Here is a 23,590-nt window from a genome sequence, read left to right on the forward strand (position 1 = left end):
CACACACACACACAGCTAGCTACCTCACAGTGTGAATTTGGGGACTGATGACATCCCCAAATGCGTCAAAAACCCTAATATAACAAACATGATTTCCTGGTCATGTGTCTTGGTATTTTCTTATATGGTTTTATTCAGAACCAATGAAGTAGCTACATAGTTCTACAGAGAAAATGATCAAATATTTGTGTCCAACCTCTACTCTCTCTGGAGGAATGAATGGACCATTTCTAACAACTTTGGAATAAATCAGGAGCATGTTACTCAGAGCTCTAGGGTGTGCATATCCATCAGTGGCCAAATGTCTGCCCCATGAAGTTATTATGTAAGCTACCCTGACACCTCCCTTGCCCCACCTCATAATTAAACACTAGATAATTCCTTCCCACTTTACCTGAGAAATGACTTTGTAGTTTTTGAAATTGCTTATGAGGTGGCTATAGGTTAATGGCTGTTAAAACTTTCTGGTAGATTATTCCTTCTGTTTTTTATGTAGCTGACCTCTGCTTTTATACATATCATGTGTATGTCTAATAAGACTACTGTTAGTCCCTCCTTCTTTTGGGTCATTTGCTTCAGAATCTTTCCCCATTCTTTCATTTTCAACATTGCTGTATTATTTTGTGGGAGAGTCCCAGATCCAATTTGATCTGTTATTTCTAGAAAACAATTATGACTCCCTAGCATTCCAGCTCAAACAAACGCTTATTTCTAAGTAGGAATAAAGCAAGAGCTTTGAAAGGTCTCCAGGACATCTATCTCCTTCCTTTCATTCTATTTCTGCATTGACACTACTGGAAAAGCAGTCTGCCTGAGTCACTTGACTTGGTGCACAAATCTTGGGCAAGTCTTTAAGTCCCACACAACTCTTAAGCCTGATGAACAACTGATCTACTCTGAGGTTGCTTTTCCAGCCTGGCCACCCTTGAAATCTGTTCTGTTGAACCTTTCATGTGGGCCTGGACACACCCTGCCTCTGCATGTCCATGTCACTACATGAACTGTTCTTTACTAGGAATCACACCTGAACTCAACCAATCATCCTCACCATCACTACCTAGCAAACTGATCATCCTTTAGGACCAAATAAATTGTTACCTTTTGGTTGGTACAATCTTGCCCACTGCCAAATCCTTCTGGGTGTCTCGGGACCCTTTATATCTGCTACACACTTGCAATTCAGTAATACTGTGAAGATTTATGTGCCTGTATCAATGTGGGACCCCTTCTTATTTCTCTTTGTATCTGCATTCCCTATACATGGCAGGTTAGTGAGCAGGAGTACTACAGAGAAGTCTGAAGAAGAGGGACAAGGTGCTTGCAGAAATCCTGGCTACACTGCCAGGAGAAAAACACGAATCTCCTCATTCTGGATGTTTAAATAACACCATTTCCCACTGAGAATCAGTCTGGTATTGGGGGCTCCAGTCTTCCTTCTGCCCCATGCAGACTTATCATACTAGTGCTCCATTTGCAAATAAGCTGCTAGCAGAAGATAAGTAGCAGAAAGGAGTCAATCTCTTCTCTACTTGGCTGCCCCCGTACAAGAAACCCAGACAGCTGGATTCAAGAAAGAGCAATTACTAGACAGTTTTCGATCCTTACAGTAATTATTTCTATTTGAGTCATATCTATTTAAGTCTGGAGTTGACTTCAAACAAATTTGCTTTAACACACGAAAGGCACTGCAATCTCTGAGCAGAATAGGTACCACTGATTTTTAGATGACATCTCGAAATTCTCCTAGAGAAGTGAGAAGCCGCTAAGGTTGCTAGAAATAATCATCAATCAGAAAATAATGCCAGGGCAAACAGGGCCTTGTTCCCAAAGGCATTGGGCTTCACTACCAGCTGGGTATTTTGGTGCCTGTGCAATGCTAATAAGAAACAAAATCACCCAGGTTGGTGGAGACAGTAGCCATCTGAAGAGGAAACCTGGCCCAGTGCTTTAAGCTGCAGCACTAGGTGAATCTGTGAATCCTGAAAGAAGGGCATAAATGTATTCTTATGTCCAGTCAATCCAGTAGAAACACACTGTTTTAATGTTCAAAATAAAGCCTCTATCATTACAGACATGTCCTGGGCTAGCTCTTGCCTTTGAAGACTAAGACAACTTGAAGTGGATGATGTACTTTCTTTGTATTTGTTGACCACAGACCACAAAGGATGTTTGATGCCACATATCACACATGAGTCCATGGCACACAGTAATAAAAAAAAAAGTGCAGAATCTTTTCAAGCTAAGCCTGAATATGCATATGCAATCCACCCGTTGTTATCACAGGCACTAAGAGCATGGCTTACTAACCTTCCTTCCCATCACAGGTTGCCTAAGACCACCTGCATATCAGATATTTACATTACAATTTATAACAGTAGCAAACTAAAGGTATGAAGTAGCAATGAAATAATCTTATGGTTGGGGGTCATCACAACATGAGAAACTGTATTAATGGGTCACAGCTTTAAGAAGGTTGAGAACCACTGCTCTTACTGGAACAAACAAATTAAGGAGTAAGAGAACATAAAGAAAACAATATTCCATTCTTGGGAGTCTCGTATGATCCTTTCAGACCCTATACGTGTAATAGAAATATAATGCTAATTTTGAATTTTATACAAATGAGATCATATTGTAGATGTTTGCTACTATTTGTTTCTGTTTCTTAATGAGCTGTCTTTAAATACACAGACATCCCCTCTTTTGGAATTGACTTCAAGTATTTTTTGCATGTGCATGGACTGAGACTGGCTGCACTGCTATGCCATTACCAACAGTGTCATGAACCTCAGTGCACCCACACATCTGCACACCTCTGTGTTTAAAAGGAATGGTTCTGGGAGTCTCTTCTCCTTGGGCTAGGAGAAATGTGACTTACAGTTTCCACAACTTGGGATAGGCTTGCACATTCACATACACTCTGCCTGGTCAGTCTCTGTGTCCTAAACACACAGGAGTGCAGTAGTCACCAGGCAAGAGAGGCAGAGGAGGAGGTAACACCTGAGTGGATGCTTGGGTAGCTACCCCTTCTCATCCAGAACACCCAACTGCTGCCCTGAGTGTAACCTCAGTTACTATGACCTCACTGGAGGCTCCACAAAGTTTGAGACCATCTCCTTCAACCCCATGTGCCCACCTTGAACATGGCAAAGCTTCTGTGGACTGACTGCTAATGAAGATGCATGATCTTTGACCATCAAACACATGTTGTCACAGACAGACAAGTTTCATGTCCCAACCAAGGGCATACAGTGTAGACACTACAGAAATGGAAGGAAGCCTAAGATAGGGATTTAGAGGGACAGGAGAATAGACGAAGACAGAGAAGTACCATATGATCTCTTTCTCTTGTACAGGGAAGTGAGCATACAGCAGTGATTACTGAAGGCTGGGAAAAGAAGCTGGACTGTATCAGCATTCGCTCCATTCATGCATTATCATTCTGAACCACACTGGCAAGAAGAGGAGCAACAGAAGCATCATTTTCCCTTGAACTTTAAACACCATCTAACACTGGTTCTGGCTTGCTTCATATTTCAGAAGCCAACAAAACATCCTCTTAAGAGAAATTCTGAGGGACATAGGGCCGGAGGACCCAGGTTCCTTCAGGAGTCTTTCTATCAGCCATGGAGTCTAGCCTCACGGTCAAAGGATAGGCCTGTCCAAACAGTGGCAGCACCTCACCCTGGTGAGTATTCATAAAGAGTCGTGTGAATGCAGACAGCGTAGAGTCATGTAGATAACAATGTGTCAGAATAAACACAAGTAGTCAAGTAAAGCAAAACCACCAAATTAGATGCTGGGTAAGGATAGCTCAAAAGTACCTTTAGTGTTCAAGTAAATAAAAACAGAACCATTAAGAATAAAACTGGATGGGCATGGTGGCGCATGCCTGGAATCTCTGCACTTAGGAGACTGAGGAGGAATAAGGAATTTAAGCCAGCCTAGGACTCATAGTGAGAGCCTCTCACACAATGAAAGAATGAATGAATGCCTACCTATGAAAACATAATGGTTATTATTTAATGCATACATATGAAAAGGGTTCAAAATACAAAACTCAAGCTTTAAACCAAAAACATTCAAACCAAATTCCAGCTCATATAATCTACCTGTCAAACATGTAACATACATGTATGTAGATTTTGTTTCTCTACTGAGTTCATCGATGCAAAATTGAAATCTTTGCTGTGCAGAAGTTGTGTGGGGGACGAGAGCACTTGTAAAGCACTTCTATTAATAGTGAAAAGTAGTTGTTTCCTGCAGGTGCTCTGTCAAATACATAGAACGAAAAATGAAACAAACGCTGAAATTTTTAAATCAGAAGGACAGGGTTCTGTTTCTTTTCTCAGGGGAAGGGAGAAACCTTTCATTGCTCAATATTACTTCCTCAGCATCTACAAACAATATTGAGTTTCTGATTGGAAAAAATTACTATTTTTCACCTCTCCTCAATGCTGAAGCAATCTTTAGGTTCTGAAGACACCAAACTCATGCTACTCTCTCAAATAAGGAAACACTTCGTGTGTGTGTGTGTGTGTGTGTGTGTGTGTGTGTGTGTGTGTGTTTGCATGTGTTTGTATATATGCTGGTGCACATGTAAGTGGAGGTCAGAGGACAACCTCAGGTATTGTTCCTCAGGTGATGTCCACCATTTTTTGAGACAAGGTCTTTCTTTAGCCTGGAGCTTGCCAACAAGACCAGGCTAGCTGGCCAGTGTGCTCTAGGGATCTGTCTGCCACCCTAGTGCTGGGATTACACACAGGTACCACCATGCCTGGTTTTAACGTCAGTTCAGGGGGTAAAACTCAATTCCTTTTGCAAGCATTTTATTGACTGCAAACACTTATTATCACTGCAACCCAATAAGGAAACAATAAATGTAGACAATTCCCAGCCACTGCTCAAGCACAGAGTCAGATGAAGAACTTTTATACCCTAAATATTGTAACTACAGACCTAGATTTTTTATTTGAAATTAATCTATGTGTTGATGGTTTCTGCCTACAAACACATTAGTAACATGTACTTCAATGACTGACACCAAAACATAGTCCTAAATGATTGTGTCCAGGAGAAAGACCCTTGCCTTTATAGCGAGAAGACCTCAGAGTCTAACCCTGGTCAGGGTCCATTTTCTGACAGGTGGAGTCAACCAGATAAGTTACATCATAAAAAGTAAGGATTGTGCAGCCTGCTTGCTAGGCTTGCAAGTCTTGGAGGATCCAAAAGATTCCAGGGAAGTAGCTGGGCCATGCAGAGGGGCTTATATTCTGGTTTTCTCTACCAGCTTTCTTCTGGCCATAACACCATAAACAGATCACACGAATTCCTAGCTGTGGTGATATACTGTGTACCCTAATAAACTTGCTTGAGGATCAGAGGACAGAGCCAGCCACTAGATTAGACACAGAGCCAGGCAGTGGTGGCACACACCTTTAATCCCAGCACTTGAGATCTCATGCCTTTGCTTGGGAAGCACACATGCCTTTCATCCCAGGAAGTAATATGGCAGGCAGAGAAAGGTATATAAGGCATGAGAAAACAGGAACTCACTCTCTTTAGGCTGAGGATTTCGTAAAGGTAAGAACTAGTGGCTGGCTGTTCTGCTTCTCTAATCTTTCAGTTTTCACCCTGACATCTGGCTCTGGGATTTTTATTAAAAGACCACCTAAGATTCGAACAACACCTAGTCATTGCTTAGACCATTCAAACGCATGCTCGGTGCAGTAAGTGCAGATTCATGGACAGAAGACAGACTCACTCTCGGGTCCTCAGGTCTGCTGTCTATCTGATTTGTCACCTACCCAGAGCCATAGCTCTTCTCCCACCAGGCTGTGGTCACTCTGAATACTTACAAAATAATCAGAACAGAATCTTGTCTGGGCATTAAAGGTTCTGCCAAGGCAGATGGGGGAGGGGGTGATCACACTTTCAGTATCTTCAGGGCCTGTCCTTCAGGGCACATACTAGATGCTCAAGGATCAAATATGCCATCGACTCCCAGCCTCCACGGGGAAGAGGTGTCTTGGGAAGGAATAAGACTTTGGCCAAAAACTTAAAAATTAAAACAGAAACTTTGCTAAATGAAAAGGATAAAAGAACACAAGAGGGTAGTGAATACTGTTAAAGCATATTACAGTCAGACATGGAACTATCACAATGAAATCCATTAGTCTGTACAATTAATACATGCTTAAACAATGAAACTGTGCTGTGAGAGCCCGACAGGTACACTCTTCCCTAACATGGAAAGACCTCTAAACACTGCCACAAGAAGCACCAGCCATGGCAACAAAGGACTGAGATAGGGAGCACGCTGGGAAAAAAGTCTCTAGCCTAGGACAGAAAAACTAGCTTCTCATCAAACTACCAAAACCAGGCATTGGACCCGGACGACTTCAGGCTTTTTATTTTTCCAGTGATGAAGTCAGGAGAGATCATCTGTAGGACCCAACCCAGTTCTGCTGGGATTTGTCAGACAAAAGGCAGTAGCTAGGCCAGGGGTGTGGCTCAGCATTACAGCACCTGCTTAGCATGAATTTGATTTCCAGCAAAACACACACACACATACACACACACACACACACACACACACACACACACACACACACTCACGGCAAGAGTGGGGGGGGGTGGGCAGTAGGAACAGAAAGGGAATTATAGCTCTTTGGAATCCCAGAGGGAGTTGGGGTTACCCTAGTGAGTAATGTCCATAAGTTTATATGCTGCTTTATTTTTAATTTGTGTGTGAAATGTGTGTCCATGTTTGTGCATGTATATGTGTGTGCAAGTAGAGCCCAGAGATCAATGTCAGATGTCTCAATAACTCTTCACCTTCTTTTTTGAGACAAAGTTTCTAGTGAACCTGGAGCTCATGGGCTCAGCTAAATTGGCTAGTAACAAGTTCCAGATATCCTCCTGTCTCTACCTTTCCAGTGCATGCACTGCTGGACCTGGTTTTTTTAGGTGGACACTGGGGGATCTAAATTCATGTCTTCATGCTTGCGAAGCTAGCACTGTGCTGACCCAGCCATCTCCTCAGCCCCTTCTAGATGTCTTTGAGGGTCTCCATTCTGCTCTGAGCCTGACCTGGTTCCAAAGTGATTTCAGGGTTACTTCTTCAGAGACGGGGCGCAGGGGTGGGGGTTAAGTAGCAGCGAAGGCCCATTAAGAGAAAACTTCCGGTAAAGTGAACAGAATCTCTGGCCTGGGTAGAGACCTAACAGTCCAGCTGGTCTTGGCCAACTCCTTGGCCAAGGGACCTCTCTCAGGAAGGCAAGCTCACCTTAGAAGCAGTCCACTTATGTAACCCAGTACACAATCCCACCCCCTATTTCATTCCGGCTCCATTTCCTTTCAAGGATCAGGGCCAGCAGAACACAGAGCTATGGAAGACCACACACCAATAACTTCCCAGCCTCTTCTCCAGATTGGTTAGGCCATGGATTCTGGAGCTGAGCTTGGAATTTCAGAGAGAAGATGACTAAATAAAGTCCCCAAACCTCAACAAAAAAAAAATCAAACATGAAAACCCACAGGAGTACTTATTACCAAGCTGAGGTAATAGTAGTATCTGATGACTATGGCAGAATATTCTGAGGATTCTGCAAGCACAGGCTGGCAAACTGTGGGTGTAAGATGATGATGCTTTGGGGAAACAATGAAAACTAACAAAGGAGCACACTGACTTCTGTCTCTCCCTTCATTTCCCTCTTCTCTGTGTAAAGGCAAAAGCTGTCCCTACAGACAAAACACACAGAATGCAACGGACATGGAGTGTGTTACGAACGGAGGCCCACAGCTGCCTGGAGCTCTGAGGTTTCATGCAAACAGTATCTTCTTTATACCTGGTTACAATCCCACCTGCTGTACTTTCCAGTCCAGCCACAGTTTCCGTGTGTAGAAGGGAGTGGATCTGGACAGAAAGGCTGGAGTTGTCTCACATCTACCACTTCAAGACCTTGTATGTGGACGGAAGCTAAAAGATTAAGAGCAGTGTTCATATGGCAATGTATTCCATCAAAACGAGTAGACAATAGCAAGGTGGGTGAGGGTGGGAAGGACGGCTATGCAATTTATTAAAATAAAGGAAACCTCAAGCCTCATCTTGTGATTTAAGAGGAAGTCAGCCATGACCACTTTGCACTTTAACTTGTCTACATTTTAAACACAAACTATCATTAACAGATTAAAAAATGGAATAACTAATTTCAAAGTAAATGCCTGACTTGAAAATAAAAAAAGTGTTCTGTCACCCTCATTGAAACTAACTCAGCAAACACCCATGGAAACAGTGGAAGGAAGTGTGAGCTTCCGACTGGGAAGATGGAGTGGGCGGGATCTGGGCAGCAGTGATCAGCTGCTGCAGTCATGCTTCAGAACTACGTCTCGGCCTCCATTCTCCTCTATCTGTCTACTTTAGACTGATTTGTATTGGCTAAAACCTGGACGCTCCAAAGGCTGAGGAAAGAAAATAAATAAATACTACCTCTTCTTGCATGATATGACTTTCAATGAAAACAGCTTAAACCAGGATTCTTCCTTTCAGAACAAGCACCCCTCCCTTCCCAATACCCCACCCTAAAATAGAAAAAACATGTATCACAACCACACAGGCATTGTTTTCTAAAAAGAGGTGAACCTGGGCTGTGTCACAGCAGAAACAGAAATAGATTTTGTCCTGAGCAACAGCTCAAACCGTCCATCGGGGTAAAATTGAAGATGTTTTTGGAATTAGTGTGCAAGCAGACACGCCCTGTTTACCCCTGACCTAAAGCAACAGCTCTCTACTGATGGTGTCCACTCAGACCAGGCCCGGGAGAATCCCAGGGATGCCTTGCCTTCCTTTGTCCTTTACCTAACACAAATGGTAGTAGAACTTTTGTGGAAAGCATCAGGAAACGAACAACTTGAATTCGTTAGCATCCTACTAAGACAGCAATCATTTTGAAAGCAGCGACACGTCTTACTTATTTAGCTGTTTACCTATAGTTCCAGCGATGGAACCTAGATCTTCATGTGTGCTAGGCTACACTACCACCAAGACACCCTCAGCCTGAATTTTACTTTATTTTATTTTTTGACACAGGGTCTCGTTCTATAGCCTAAGCCAGGCTGGAATTCACTGTGTAGCCCAGGTTGGCCTTGAACTCAAAGCCATCTTCTTTCCTGAGTGCTGGGAGTATAGGTATGAACCACCATAAATTATGTTTTGAATATCCTTCATATTCAAAAGGAAATAGAACATCAGTTTAGTTTCTGGCATTTAGAAAAAAAGCCAAGCAAGCAACGCAGCAGGAGTACAACAAGGCCGCCTTCTCCATCAGGCCACAGGGTGTCCTCAAGTGAGCACAGGAGTAAATTTTACTTGAGTACAAGAGTAATCCAGCCACTGACCACAGGAACATACTCGTGCCATAATATGGCTGCCTTTACTAACGTCATGTACACATCTACAGGGTATAAACACGCACGCACGCGCACACACACACACACACACACACACACACACACACACACACACACGCACAGTTCTTACCTCCACCATGGGCCTGGCACTGTCGTGCACAGAAAGAATGTGCGTCACCTTGTTCCTGCTCAATTGTTCTGCATCTCTTGCATCTGCCATCAAAGATGAGAGACAGACATTTTAATAGTCTCTGTGAGTTCACCACTCTTAAAGTCTATGCAGAAAACAGCACATGGCTTGCAGTTTTTTTCTTTTTTTTGGTTTTTCGAGACAGGGTTTCTCTGTGTAGCTTTGCGCCTTTCCTGGATCTCACTTTGTAGACCAGGCTGGCCTTGAACTCACAAAGATCTGCCTGCCTCTGCCTCCCGAGTGCTGGGATTAAAGGCGTGCACCACCACTTAATACTTAATACTTCGTAACTGACCATATCCAGAATACTCTAGATTAATGAATTTAGGTCTACTGCTTTTATGTATTTTGCCTTAATTTGCTTCTGACTGATACAACTTTTGAGCTCAAGTACAATACTCTGATTAAAAAATATTGTAATTGGGAAGCTGTTAAAAGAAGGAAATGCAAGACATTATAATATAGTACACTAGTTATGTTTTTACATGAGACACATATAATAAATATATTTTAAAAAACATAGTAAAAATGTTTACTTAAGTTAAAAGTAAAATCCAAGGACCCATTTGCTATAGGAGACAGAAGAACACACTGGACAGTTCTTACCCTGACAGCAGTAAAGCCTGAGATAGGACTATGGTTTACAATATCTATATCCTCATTACAGCAAAAACAAACAAACAAAAATCCAGAACGTTTTCCTGAAATACCACACAGAATTACCAACTGGCTATTAAGTCATCTTCATAAGGAACCGAGACACTTCGTACTTGCAGCTGTAGCAGGAAGACTAATTTGGGGATACTCTGAGTTAGAAATCTTGGCTAATCTACAACAGTCCAGCAAGAAAGAAGGCGGCCCACTCTTCTGAGTCCTTGGCCTTGGCCAAGCTCTTCAAAGAGATACAAGAGAAAAAGAACCAAAAAGCAGATATTCGTTGATGGTGGTCCTCGAGAATGTCTAGTGACATGGAAAATGCCCAGGGCCTGTTGGGCAAGGGGACAATGGAGGCACCAAATTTAAATACACTAGAAACTCAGTTTGTACACCACAAACATGTACAACCAGAAATGCATATGGTGGGGCAAGCAGTAATCACACTGATTAAGATGTGGAATAATGAGAGCGTCTCTTCTCTATAGTGCACGTGCATGTGCGTCTAAGGGTTTATCATGCATAATCTTTCTAGGCGGCACATCAGAAAGACTACTTCTGGGTTCCAGTCTAGTTCCAGGTCTACAGTTGAACTAGGTCATTTACATTCCCAACAAGCCCTGGGATAGAGCAAAAACTAAGAAACAATTTTCTAAATATTTGGCAATGTCAGGAAAAAGGTCTTTAAGTGTAATATTAAAATGTTTGTTTTTAATTTGAAGATTCTCCTCATTGATTCAACCACCCTGAGCTTCAAATTCCAGTGTACAAAGCAGCTTTCTACTTCACCAGTAATCTCAACCACAACCCAGCACCACTATCATAAGTTGGGTAACATAGCTTAGAATCACGTCGTCCTACAGAATCTAGTGTAGAATGCCTTCCAAAGGCTCATGTGTTAATGGCTTGATCTCATTTTAGTGCTACTGGAAGGTGGTGGGTCCTTCAAGAGGTGATTTTTAAGTCACACAGGCCATGGCCTTGAAAAAGATAAGAGGACACTAGTCTCTTCCTCTGTCCTTCCCACTGCCATGAGGTGAAAAGCACCTTGTCCCCCGACATTCCCAACATGACATGCTGCCACAATTCCAAAAGCAATGGATCAACTGACTATGGACCGAACCTCCTCAGCATGAAGCAAAGTGAACCTTTCCTTTTTTTAAGTTGATTACTCTGGGTGTTTGTTACAGAAACAAAAAGCTGACCAACACAAGCAGGAGGAAGAACTGTTTAGAAGGGCTGGCTAAGTGGCCCAGAGGATAAAGGCACTTCCCTGGAAGGCCTGGTAGCCTGAGTTTAATCCCTGGAACCCGTGTAAAGGTAAGAGAAAACTGAACCTCAAAGTTGATCCCTACACCAGTGCCGTGGCATGAGTGTACACGTGTATACACACACACACACACACACACACACACACACACACACACACACACACAAATATATTAATAATAAGTAAGGTTAAAAACAAAAGGAATGGTTCAGGAACCCCCAGTCACCCACCCACACATTCACATCAAGGTTGAGCTTCCACTTTCCTCCTGTACATGCAGCTTAGACAAGCAGATAAAGCTGTAGCCTCTGGGGCCCACAGACTGCGATGGAGCAGCTTCATGACACTGCTGTTTCTCAGGGATCCTCTGGAGTTCACCAGGATTTAAATTTTAAGGAAAACTTACTGGCAGATATCATCTGCAGAAAGTAATCTACAATCTCTGACATCTGACATATGCACATGCAGTATTTCAATCGTGTGCAGCCCACTCCCCACTCCTGTCCTGGCTTCATCTCCCGTCTCTACTAACCCTCCACTTTCATCTCCTTTCTCTATGAGAGGATACACTTGGTTTTCTGAGTCTGGCTATTTCACTAAACACGAGGATCTCCCACTACAACAAGATTTCAATTTTAGCAATCACTGTTTGACTTCACACAAAGTTGCCTCCCTGTAGTCATGAGGAATGTATCCACAGGTTCAACCAAACTTGGACCAAAGATGTTTGAAAAATTTCCATTTGGACTGAACATCTGCAGACACTTGTTCTCATCATTGTTCCCTAAACAATACGGTACAACTCTCACATAACACCTGTCCTGTGTTCCCTGAACAATACGGTACAACTCTCACATAACACCTGTGCTGTGTTCCCTGAACAATATGGTACAACTTTCACACATCTGTCCTGTGTTCCCTGAACAATACGGTACAACTCTCACACATCTGTCCTGTGTTAGGTAACCATCTAGAGATGGTTTACGTATAGAGAAGACAACAGGGCTCTTTTTCTTCTTATTATTAGAAAAAGATGTAATTATAGTGGTCAAACAGTTGTTAGGCTAAAAGGCACAGACCCCAGCCACTGCAGGACCACAGACCCAGACATGGTCCTCAGCAGCAGCCAGGGTCTGATTGTCACCATGGTCCCAGGTGGCAGCAAAGGCCACCCATATTGGCACAGCTTGGCCCCTGAACCCCAACTCAGCCCAAGGCTGCGGCCCAGACCACTGGAATCAGCATGGTCCTCAATGGCAACAGGAGCTACGGACAACACAGACCCTGGCTGCTGTAGGACCAGGGACCCAGACATGGCCCTTGGCAGCAGTGCGGCCCAGACATCACCATGGCTCTGGGTGGCAAGCAGACCTCCCCATCAGCCTACTCTTCACTGCCTTCACCACGGCCCCAGTTGGCATGCAGGCCTTCAACATCAGCCTGCCCCTCATCATCTTTATTTCTTCCTTTCTGTCTCTCTCCACAGCACATGACCATTCCACTTCTCTTTCTCTCCCATTTCTCCACCACATATTTGCTCATCATAATGCGGCCCACTTGCCCGGTGCCATAAGGCACAGGCAGGACCATGGATGTCTTCCCGCCAGGCAGGGCCTTGAGGGTCCCTGCTGGCTAGATTCCATTTTAGCAGAACTATATCAGATGGGGCTTAGATTTCTTCCAGCCAGCCAGGGCCTTGAAGCCCCTGGCTGGCCTGTGGCTGGCCAGTCCCCATTTTGACAACTGTGGTTCTATGAGGGTCCTGCATCACTTGAAATAAAGGACTTGATTTTGGTTTTTGGTTTCTGTGAGGGGTCCTGGAGCCAGCCCCTAGAAGATACTGAAGGACAATATACTTAATGGTCTATTTTAAACTGTTATTTAGCTTTATTGTGCTGTAATAGACAATGGTGTCTCAGCCTTTTGGCTATGGTCAAGTAAAAGTATGACTCACACACTATAAGACTCACCCTTTTAAGAGGATACATGTATGTCAGTGGTACATTTAGAGTTGTGCAACTATGACCATAATTTATTTTTCATTACCCATGACATACATTTTATTAACAGCTTACCATTTTAAATTGTGGTTTGGTGATAAAACTGTAAATCTGTGAATTAAGAGGCCCACTCTACCACACATGACCCGATGGGCTGCTGGGCCCCTGAAGGCAGGGAAGCAAGGTTGGCCAGTGCTGCTGCCACACATGCCCTCTGTCTGCTGCATCAATGTGTCAGCATGGCTGCCCTACTCTGGGATTACTCTCTCCCATGAAGCTCAGCCATGACCGCGAGCATGCCCGACATCCTTCATCAGTTTTGATGGATGATGACAGTGGACGTTTGGTACTTACTGACCTCAAATCACTGGGCATTGTAAATGGAACCTCACAACCATAGTCACTGTGGCAGTGAGCTGTGCATGTGTGCACAGTAGCTCACTAGCCATAAAAGCCTGTAAGTTTGAAATCAGATCTTCCTGGGCTCCTTCAAAAAGGTATCACCTGGGTAGTGTCAGACATGTCACAAACCAGTCAAATATTCCCAACCCACTGAGCTCTGGAGGGCCAGGGGCTCAGATTTTCAATCTAGGAAGAGAGGAAAGTTCTGGAAATGGATGGTGGATGATAGTTACACAACCATGTGAAAAAACCTTAAGAGCTTTTGACCTGTATATGGAGATGGTCACAATGGTACATTTTGTGATAGATATGTATTTACCACCATAAAAAAAAAAAACCAAACAAACACAAAAAAACAGAGCTATCACTCACCTTTGAAGTTGCCAATGTACAGGCCAGGCAGGATCTGGAAGAGAGACACAAGCATGACTGTCACAGGATGCCAGGTGGACAGTGTTGCTGCCTAAAGCAGGTGAGGCTCTCACAAGGTTTCCCAGCCAGGCCCAGGGCCCCTCACCTACCATACCCAATTCCCAGCACTTCCCTGAGCACAGCTACTGAGGAAATTTACTCAAAGGGTTAGACTGTAACCTTTCAACTTCCTTCAGCTCCCTGAGCTTAGGGCCAGGATGGCATGGTGCTCTGGGCATTCAGAGAGAACATCACCCTTCTCCTCACTACACTTCCCTTACTGCCTTGGCAAACACACCCTCAATGCCAAGATCTTTGTACACAGTGTCCACTGCCAAGTGCCACTAAGCACCACAGTGTTCTGTGACCCCATTCAGTGAATTTATGGCAGCCCTGCCTCTCTGCTGGACTAGAAAATTTCCCATGCCCCCATGAAAGATTTCAAAGGTTAAGATGCTATATGGAGACTGTATTTTTCACGAACACCCAATGATTTTCAAAGTACCAAGCAAATCCTTCTCAGTCTTTTGCAAAGACAGTGAAATCCATTACAAAAATGCTCTGGAAAATAAAATTATTTCCAGTGACCTCCCTGCCAATTTCCAGTTGCTCTTGGCTTGCTGGTTCTGCACATACATAGATGGTGTAGCCATACAGTCCTCCTGTCCCGTGTCTCCTCAGGGTCAGCCTCTCAAGGTCCTGATATTTTTATGAAGCAGAGGGGAACAGGTACTTGCTGTGGGGATAGTCTTTCTGTATGCTGTGAATATGTGTTGCTACAACTGGTTAATAAAGAAGCTGCTCCGGCCTATGGCAAGTCAAGTTATAGCTAGGCAGGAAATCCAAGAGAGAGACAGAAAGAAGAAATGCAGAGGCAGGAGAGACACCACCCCACCGCCAAAGGAGCAACATGCCAGCAGATTGGTAATGCCATGGAATACATGGCAAAACATACATTAATATAAATGGGTTAATTTAAGATGATAGAGCTAGCTAGCAAGAAACTTAAGCCATTGGCCATACAGTTTGTAATTAACATAAGCCTCTGAGTGATTATTTTATAAGTGGTTGTGGGGTCACAGGGCTGGGTGGGACTGGAGAAAACTTTTGACTACAAGGTACCATAGCATTCCTGTTGTAAAACAATATAATAATGCATGTTCACCTCAGAGATGGACCAAGCTGAAGTTCCCTGGCAGCTTTTGGCTGCCTGGAGCCTTTCCATCTCCATCTCCCATCCCTCAGGGTCTCCCGTCTTTATTGGGATGTGACAAAAAATACTAAAGGCCACCTGCAGGACATGGCTTTTTTGGCCAAGTTACACATCCTGTGATACTGGACCAACAAATGGCCACAGTCCATCACAATTCAACCATACAGAAATGGAGATGTTTACAATCAACACTGAGAAGAAAGTTATACATCTTCAGGATAAAGCAACCATCACAGGCCTAACTGTATAGTGTAGGAATAAGACACAGGTGAGTGGTGCTTAGGCAACAAATGCTCCGAAAATACCAAGAATCTGTAAAACAGTAGGCTATGATTGCATTAGTGGACTCAGGCCGCATGTCCTTGCAGCTGTATTAACTGGAGAAGGTACCCATCAGTATGGGGCTGAGGATTAAGACATGGAGGAGCTTAATCCTGATAGGTCTTTCTGCCAGGGCACATGATTTACATTTCTTGCTAAAAGCTTTGTGAAGTTAAACAGGCCATAAAGAGACTGGTACAACAAATACAAATTTTGGATTTTGGAAATTTTGTTCAATTGCTGTAAAATCATTAGTTCATATGTATATATGTATGTATATACAATGCTAGAAGGACTGAGCAGGTAGTATTTATATATTTAGGTGTGTGTGCACACACAAACATATACACACACACATACACACATGCAACAGTGACAACTAAAGAAAGGAAGGCCATGAATTTGAGGCACAATAAGGGAGGAGGCATATGGGAGGAGTTGGAGGGAGGGAAGAAACAAGGGAGGGAATTGATATAATTATAGTTTAACATTTAAAATGCTGAAAAAAAACTATCAACCTTAAAAAATAAAAATAGCAAATCTTAAAAAAAAAAGTTCAAGGCTGATTTACTCTATGGATGTTGAACCAGATACCAAGGGCTGAGTACATGTTTTCTAAATCTGATTGTTTCTGCCACAAGTAGACAAGTAAATACATCTTCAGTGAATAAACAAACATCAATAGGGTGGGAAGAAGCAAACAAGGAAAGAGGGGGCATAAAAGTCACAGCTGACAAAGCCTAAAGCAGGCTCAGCCAGTGATCAAAGGCTGTCCCTGTGCCCTGGGTGGCTTCCATGCAGGGCACAGTGACAGGCACATCTGCAGCACTAGGCCAGCCTGGAAGAGAGCAGGAGCCCAGAGAAGGGGTAGAGCCAAGTATCAGAAAGAGTAGATAAAGATGATGTTTACTGAACATAATGGAAGCTGAGGATTTTACACGCATTTCTAAACTGTAAGGAAAGAACAGAATGCATCAGTCATCATTTAACTTTGTTTTCTAGACAGGACAGTGAGCTAGACTTTGGTGAGCTGCACTAGAGAGTCCCCACCCATTTCTGTAGCTTGATTCTGGCTCTCTTCCACATACAATTGCAAAACAAAAGCAAGGAAGGCTGGTCCCCAACAGATTAAAAAGTACTTGGGCAAACTTCTCAAGCAGTCGGCTTTTTAATTTGAACATGACACTCGGTAAGTCTGACTCACCTACTTGGCTGATACTGTTAGGGTCGGTAACCCTTGGGCACAGAGAAAGAGGGAAAGAAGTCAATCAACGGGAATGCCTTTCCAGCAGAAAGAGCCCGCAGAGCACAGGACAACGCAGGAAACCAGGGCGAACACAAACAGGGAGAAGGACAGACATCATTACCTGGTCGGCAGCAAAGACAGGTCGGAAAAAGTCTATCACGTGACCTGGATGTTTTACTTCTCTAAAAGAGTAATTACAGACTTGGTCCTGATCATTTTTGTCCTTTGGAGTCATCAGTCTTTTGCTGCTGGGTGGCCTTCCTCTATCATCTACCCAGAGGGTCCTTCCAGAGAGGTTTCTTCTGGACACAAACTCCTTAGCACATGCTCTCCTTTTGTCTTGTCTGTTTTCTTTACCACAGCTATCAGTACCCAGAGCTTTTATTTCTTTACTTTTGGACTGATCTTGAAGAACCAGGCAGGAATCTGCTCCATTTCTGTTGCTACAGCAGAGCACCAAAGACTGAGCAGTTTACAGAGGGAAGAGGTTTATTCTGCCTCAGTGTTCTGGAATCCCAGAGCATGGCCCCAGCACCCTGTCCAGCGTCAGGGCTTGTGGTGGGAAGGCAAGCTGGTGCATGTGGAAGAGAGACTGAATTACAACAGCTAAGCCATTCCTGGGAAGAAAGCCCAATCCACTGATAAGAGTGCTGCCTTGTGTCTCAGACGCCTCCTAAAGGACCCACCACCTCTCTGCACTGATATATTGAGGACCAGGATTCGACATACACTTTTGTAGCCACAAATCTTGTTCAAACCAAGGCAGGGCATACCCCTTTCCACCATGTGGACTTTAATAGGGAATGGGTAAGACAACAATATGAACCACAGAGGAACTGACTCTCTGGAAGCCCCTGGTCAGAAAGATGCTTGTGTGTCACCAGACAACATACAATGTAACAAAAGCAGAACCCTAAATGGCAAAAGCACTTTGGGATCACATGATCCCAGGGGTTCGAAGCTCCTCTTGATCAGTATCTTCACACCCATACATTACTCAGCTCTAACATCAGCCTCACAAAAGTGCAAAAATCTCAAATACTTTGCCTCAAAACATACTTATATGCAAATGAATTCTGCTTCGGAGGCAGGAACTGTTTGGAATTTATTTTTAAACATTTCTTAGTATTTTAGGATGCCACAAAATCTGAGAACCCCATCCAAAAAGATGTAAGAGAGAAACTCCTGATCAAGCAGCTGGCGCAAAGCAGAATTTCAAGTGGGTGTGGTATCTGGATTCTTCCAAGGTCAGAGGACTTCTGGGTTCCAAACCCAAGGACATTTGAAAAACTGGTGGATTCCGTGAACAGTGAAATATCACAGACTTCTCAATGTGCTTTGGATTTATGCAGTAATAAAAAGACAGATCTAACTGTGGCCTGTGTATTCTTACAACACTGCCTTAAGCAGCATCTGTTCTGTGAAATGTGAAATAAAAACGTAATGCTAAAGCAGAAAAGAGTAGGCATCGTAGTACATGCCCCTGATCCCAGCTACCTGGGAGGTTAGGGCAGGAGGATCACAAGCTCAAGGCCAGCCTGGACCATGACAGCAAGGACCTGAATCAAAATAAATAAAAATGGTTGGAGATGAAGCTCAGTGGTAGAGCACTTGCCTAGGATATGTGAGGATCTAAGTTCAATCCTCAGTACAAGAGATTTAAAAAGGCTGGGAGGCAGTGGCACACACCTTTAATCCCAGCATTCGGGAGGCAGAGCCAGGCAGATCTCTGTGAGTTCAAGGTCAGCCTGGACTACAGAGCAAGATCCAGGACAGGCACCAAAAACTACACAGAGAAACTCTGTCTCGAAAAACCAATATAAAAAAGATTTGGGGGAAAAAAAAATGAGTAAAGACAAGATTCAGGGGGTATAGGAAAACACTACTGTTACGGTGCTATATCCAACCACTAGCCCCAAACATTTTTACTTTCTAAACTGGTGTCCTCCAGGACTAGAACCAACGCCTAGGGGGAGCGTCTTCCTATTCGGTACTTTTTACCCCATTACAGGGACCAGCACTTAGCCTTGCCAGCAGCAGGTGTGGAGTAGTACAACTTAAACGGTCAATGGATGGATGCATGAATAACAAACATAGCCAAGGTACCTGGGGATGATGGAAACACTGTAACAGGACAAAGATGTGTGACTTCCAGCCCCTTCTTACATTAAAACAGTACTTCCCACAGGGTTAAGTCCACTTTTGATAACTACCCAGTCCCAGATCAAATGAGAGTCAGGGGATTCTAAGACAAAGAACACTAGGTCAGAGGTTGGCAACTGGAAACAAGTTTGCCCCCAGGAGAAACATCAGGGACTGGAGATTTGGGCCTGTCCCAGTGTAGGGGAGGATGCGAATGCCATCCACTGGGTAGAGGCCTGGAAAGCCATTTAGCTCACTGTGAATCACAGAGGCTTGCATGGCAAACAAATAAAAGTCGAGTGGAAACTGGGCAGTTGCTGAGGAAGTCTTCTCTACACTGGGGGCATGTATCTCCTTAGAACGGTGATCCTTCCTTCACTCCTTTATCTTCTCACAGAGAAAGAGTCATTCTAAAACATATGTCAGTCATACCCAAGCCTGACGCATCCCTGTACTCATCAGTGGACAAATCCAAGAACACAAATCAATCACAGAGCTCACATACTGCCTCACAGTTTCTAAAAATGTCCCCCCAAAATTCTCTGTTGTTTCTCCCAAGAGTGTGAGTAGTCACTGGAGAGGCACTGTTCTACCCATTTTAGAGAAAACGGAGACTGGATTATGCCAACCACTGAAGGCCTTTTAGTTTTAAGTATCTATAAATTCAGGGAGAGAAAAATCAGGCTTTTTGACATCCCTGCCCTCTTAGCAACCGAGGGCTTCTCATGCAAAATACCAACGGATGCCATAGCAGGGTTCCCACGAAACGCCAGGACAATATCCTTGCCCAGAGGCAAGGCACAGGAGGAGGAAGAGGCCACCAGACCAGTCAGGTGAATGTTCATGAGCTAAACAATACTGGCAGTCACTGCAGGACAGATGTCAGAGGCAGAAGGTCCTCCTCTCCTGACCTACAACACCTACAACGGCACAGCTTCTGCCCACCTGTCATTATCACAGGCTGATCAAGGTAAAGGATGCACAGAAGCTTGGGGGCAGCACTCTGTGATGTCATGCCTAATAAAGAGAGTGTTGTTGTGGCTTTGTTTTTAACGGCATATTGCAGTATTTAAGACTAGTAAGAGACAGTGAGGACAGAGGTCTCCCTCTAAAAAATGTGTTGGTCCAAACTCTTGAGAAAACTTTAGGTCAACTGGCTTTCAGAGACTGCACACAAAAAAGACATGGACATACAACGGTGTGTTGATTAGCAGAAACATTTACTAGGCTGGCCCCTCAGTCAAACCATGAGGCTCTCTGCTTCGTGGTTGTGAGCCAGACCAACTAACTGGCTCTGAGTCCAGGCTCTGCCACTCATCAGGTGGGTAACTCGGCCAGGTCCTCGTGTGTACATGCATGTGTATTTGTGTGCATGAACGTATGTATATGTGTATGGGGGTATGTGAACATGTGTGGATATGCAGGGCAGAAGTGGCTAATTTTAATTTAATCATGAATTACTCTACACCTATTTTTTGAGACAGGATCTCAATTTAGCTAGACTGCCTGACCAGCAAGCCCCAGAGATCCTGCTGTCTCCACCTCTCCAGGGCTGGGGTTCTAAGCACATGCTACCATGCCTGGCTTTTGGCACAGGTGCTGAGAATCAAACTGGGATCCTCAGGCCTGCATAGTAAGAGCCATTTAGCAACTCCTGCCCCTGCTCCCTTAAGCTTCGTGTGCCTCGTGTGAAAAACAGGCCTGGAACGAACAGCACTTCTTCACGGAGCTGGTGAAGAACAAGTAAGTCACTCCAGGGCAGCAAAGTACTACTAAAGGGCCCAGGCACCACAGACTCACTGGCGACTGCAATGCTGGCCAGCTCAGAACGTCGACTTGGGACTTACACAAAGACAGTTGGAGCTACCTGCTCTAACGCCTCCTTTATCAATGTCAAACATGAAGCAAGAGAGTGACTTTGTTTTACAATGAATCTTAATCTGTGGTGGTCTGTTCTGGTTATTTTTACATATTTTTAGGATCTACTTGAGACAAACTGGCAGCCCTGGTCAAAGGAAAGAGATTTGATTGGAGATTCTCCTCTAGTCAAGGGGAACTGGGATCCAAAGCCAGTTCTACCAGCTCTTGCATCAGGATGTAGTTGTCTTATTTAGACTCCTCAAATCTCCTTTCCCAATCTGCACAAAGAGGAAAACGGCTTCCTCAGAGCGTGTTACGAGTACATAACATGAAGCTCAAAAAAGAATGGACTGCTGCTTGTTCTCTGTTGCTATTTTCTCTCCTCTTTAACTGGACAGCATGCATAGGCCATTTCCCTTTTGTCCTTTGAATAACCATAGGAAACTGGGACAAAGATCTACCATGAGGCCTAAAAACTGCTAGTCCCTCAAAGAGTCAGAGTGGAGCAGACATTCCTTAGTCTGTAATTCTTTGCCAAAGGTGACCAATTTGTATAGGATGAGAAATTTTGCTCCAAGAACCTCAGATAAACACTGTCTAAGTGACACTCTTAAATTCTAAGGCATCACCCATTTTATTTATATTCTTAGAATCACATCTACAACATTAGCACCTTCTGTCGAATCTGTAAACAAACTGCTCTTTTCTTCTTTTCCCAGCTAGGGAAAATAGGGAACCCCGTTTAAAGTTACACAGCAATACACGGAAGAACTCTGGTTAAAGCTCTTGGTCACCTGCATCCAACAACATACTTCATCACTGCCTTGACTTGTAATTCAGGTAATTCCCTCTGACTTCAGATTGAGCATGTTTACTCTAGTAGAGATCCACCTTTTAGAATGATATCTACTTTCCCCACACTCTGGAAATTATCTTTAGGGCCTGTAGTCTTCCACCTTGTGAGGCACCCCACCACCACCACACACGCAGACAGGTACAGACACAGTAATCTGCGTTGTGCAGGGGCCATCAGCCAGTGGTCCCTGAGCATTTAAAATGTATCAAGTACCTAATGAGAATTTAAGACTCTGCAGAAAAAAATATTGCATGAATAATTTTACTTATTGGTTACATGTTAAAATGCTTTAAATAAACTCAGTTTAATAAATATTCGTAAGATGATCATTTGTTCTAAATTTCAAAGAAATGTTACTAGAAAACTTTAAATGATGTGGTTCATGTCATATTTCTACTAGACCAGCAGTGGCCTACTGAGAAGGTCTGTGAAGGACTTCTCTGTCATCTGCACTGGCTTCCTCCCTCTGTCCCCAAAAGGACTACACCTGGCCCATGTTCAGTGCACAGTATGTGCTGAACCACTGAAGCATATAAATCTCTCTGTACCTATAGTTTTAAATTTCTTCACTGGAAACTGTTTCTGCACAAGATAGTTATGATAATAAAATAGCCAAGAAATCTATTACTTTGAAAGGTAAATAGCACAATGTGGATATGAATACTACCACTTTTGCTATGAAGTGTGAAATTAATATTCCTTGGGCAATCATTTGCATACCTAAATCTACTCTTTCAATTATAATATAAAATACCAGAAACCAAGTGCAGAAAGGGGCAGTGACCACTGGAACAAACTAGAAATGCCAAAGCAAAGTGGAGGCACAGCCACAGTCAGTGGGAAAGCAAATCGAGCCCCCAACCCCAGACTGATGTCTCCACTAGTCACAGTGCTGACAGATCCCCGCGCTAATGGGAACATAATGCAAGCACGCATCCAAGAGAGGGAATTTCTGATCACTGGCAAAAAGAGATTTTCAGTGACTTAAATCCTAGTCACCAAAATACCTCAGTGAGATACTGGTCCACAACATGCAGAAGTGTGGAGATTGTGGAAAGAGTTAAGGAGCACGCACCATTCCACCAGGGACAGGGCTCAGTCCCCTACCTTGGATCGCCGCCTCAACGTTCATTCTCATGGAAATAACTAAACCACTGCGGTGCCCTCACCCCAAAGCAGTGACCAGTGTAAAAGGGTGAAGAGGAGGGAAGAGAACAGAGAAAGCAAGCCCATAAACATGGCAGCGAATGTACACGGAGATGAGGTGGGGGTTGGGGGTGGGACACAAGGCCAGAAGCTCACCAAACCCAAGAATATTTAAAAATACGTGTACAGAAGTACTTGTCTTAGTCCCAGGTATCTACACCCACAGTAAGATTTCCCTTTAAACCAGTAAGTTCCTTAATCTTGAGTCTGACACAAATAGACACCCCCCCCCCTCCCCAGAGGACGGACTGTCACCGCCAGACCATCCTCAGCCTAGAGGGTGGGGGTGAAGAAACTGGCCCAGAAGGTTTGCACCACAACAGGGTCAAGGAAAGATTTTCCAAAAGGCCTAGTGCGCACAACAGCCAGCCAACAGGTAGCCCTACGGAAGCCCCATAACCTAGGGTC

The 23,590-nt window shown here is 43.9% G+C and overlaps 1 protein-coding gene across 3 annotated transcripts in view; it reads right to left on the reverse strand.

Annotated features, from left to right (window-relative positions):
- Positions 1 to 23,590, reverse strand: part of Dusp22 (dual specificity phosphatase 22) — a 56,853-nt gene that overhangs the window by 32,866 nt on the left and 397 nt on the right. For all 3 annotated transcript variants that reach the window (XM_059263228.1, XM_059263226.1, XM_059263229.1), the window contains exons 2-3: positions 14,300 to 14,333; positions 9,542 to 9,624 (exon numbers count right to left, since the gene is read on the reverse strand). In XM_059263228.1, coding sequence (XP_059119211.1) covers positions 9,542 to 9,624; positions 14,300 to 14,333 — 117 coding nt within the window. The remainder of the gene's footprint in view (positions 1 to 9,541; positions 9,625 to 14,299; positions 14,334 to 23,590) is intronic.

Source organism: Peromyscus eremicus, chromosome 5 (assembly GCF_949786415.1).
Source record: "Peromyscus eremicus chromosome 5, PerEre_H2_v1, whole genome shotgun sequence".
NCBI lineage: Eukaryota > Metazoa > Chordata > Mammalia > Rodentia > Cricetidae > Peromyscus > Peromyscus eremicus.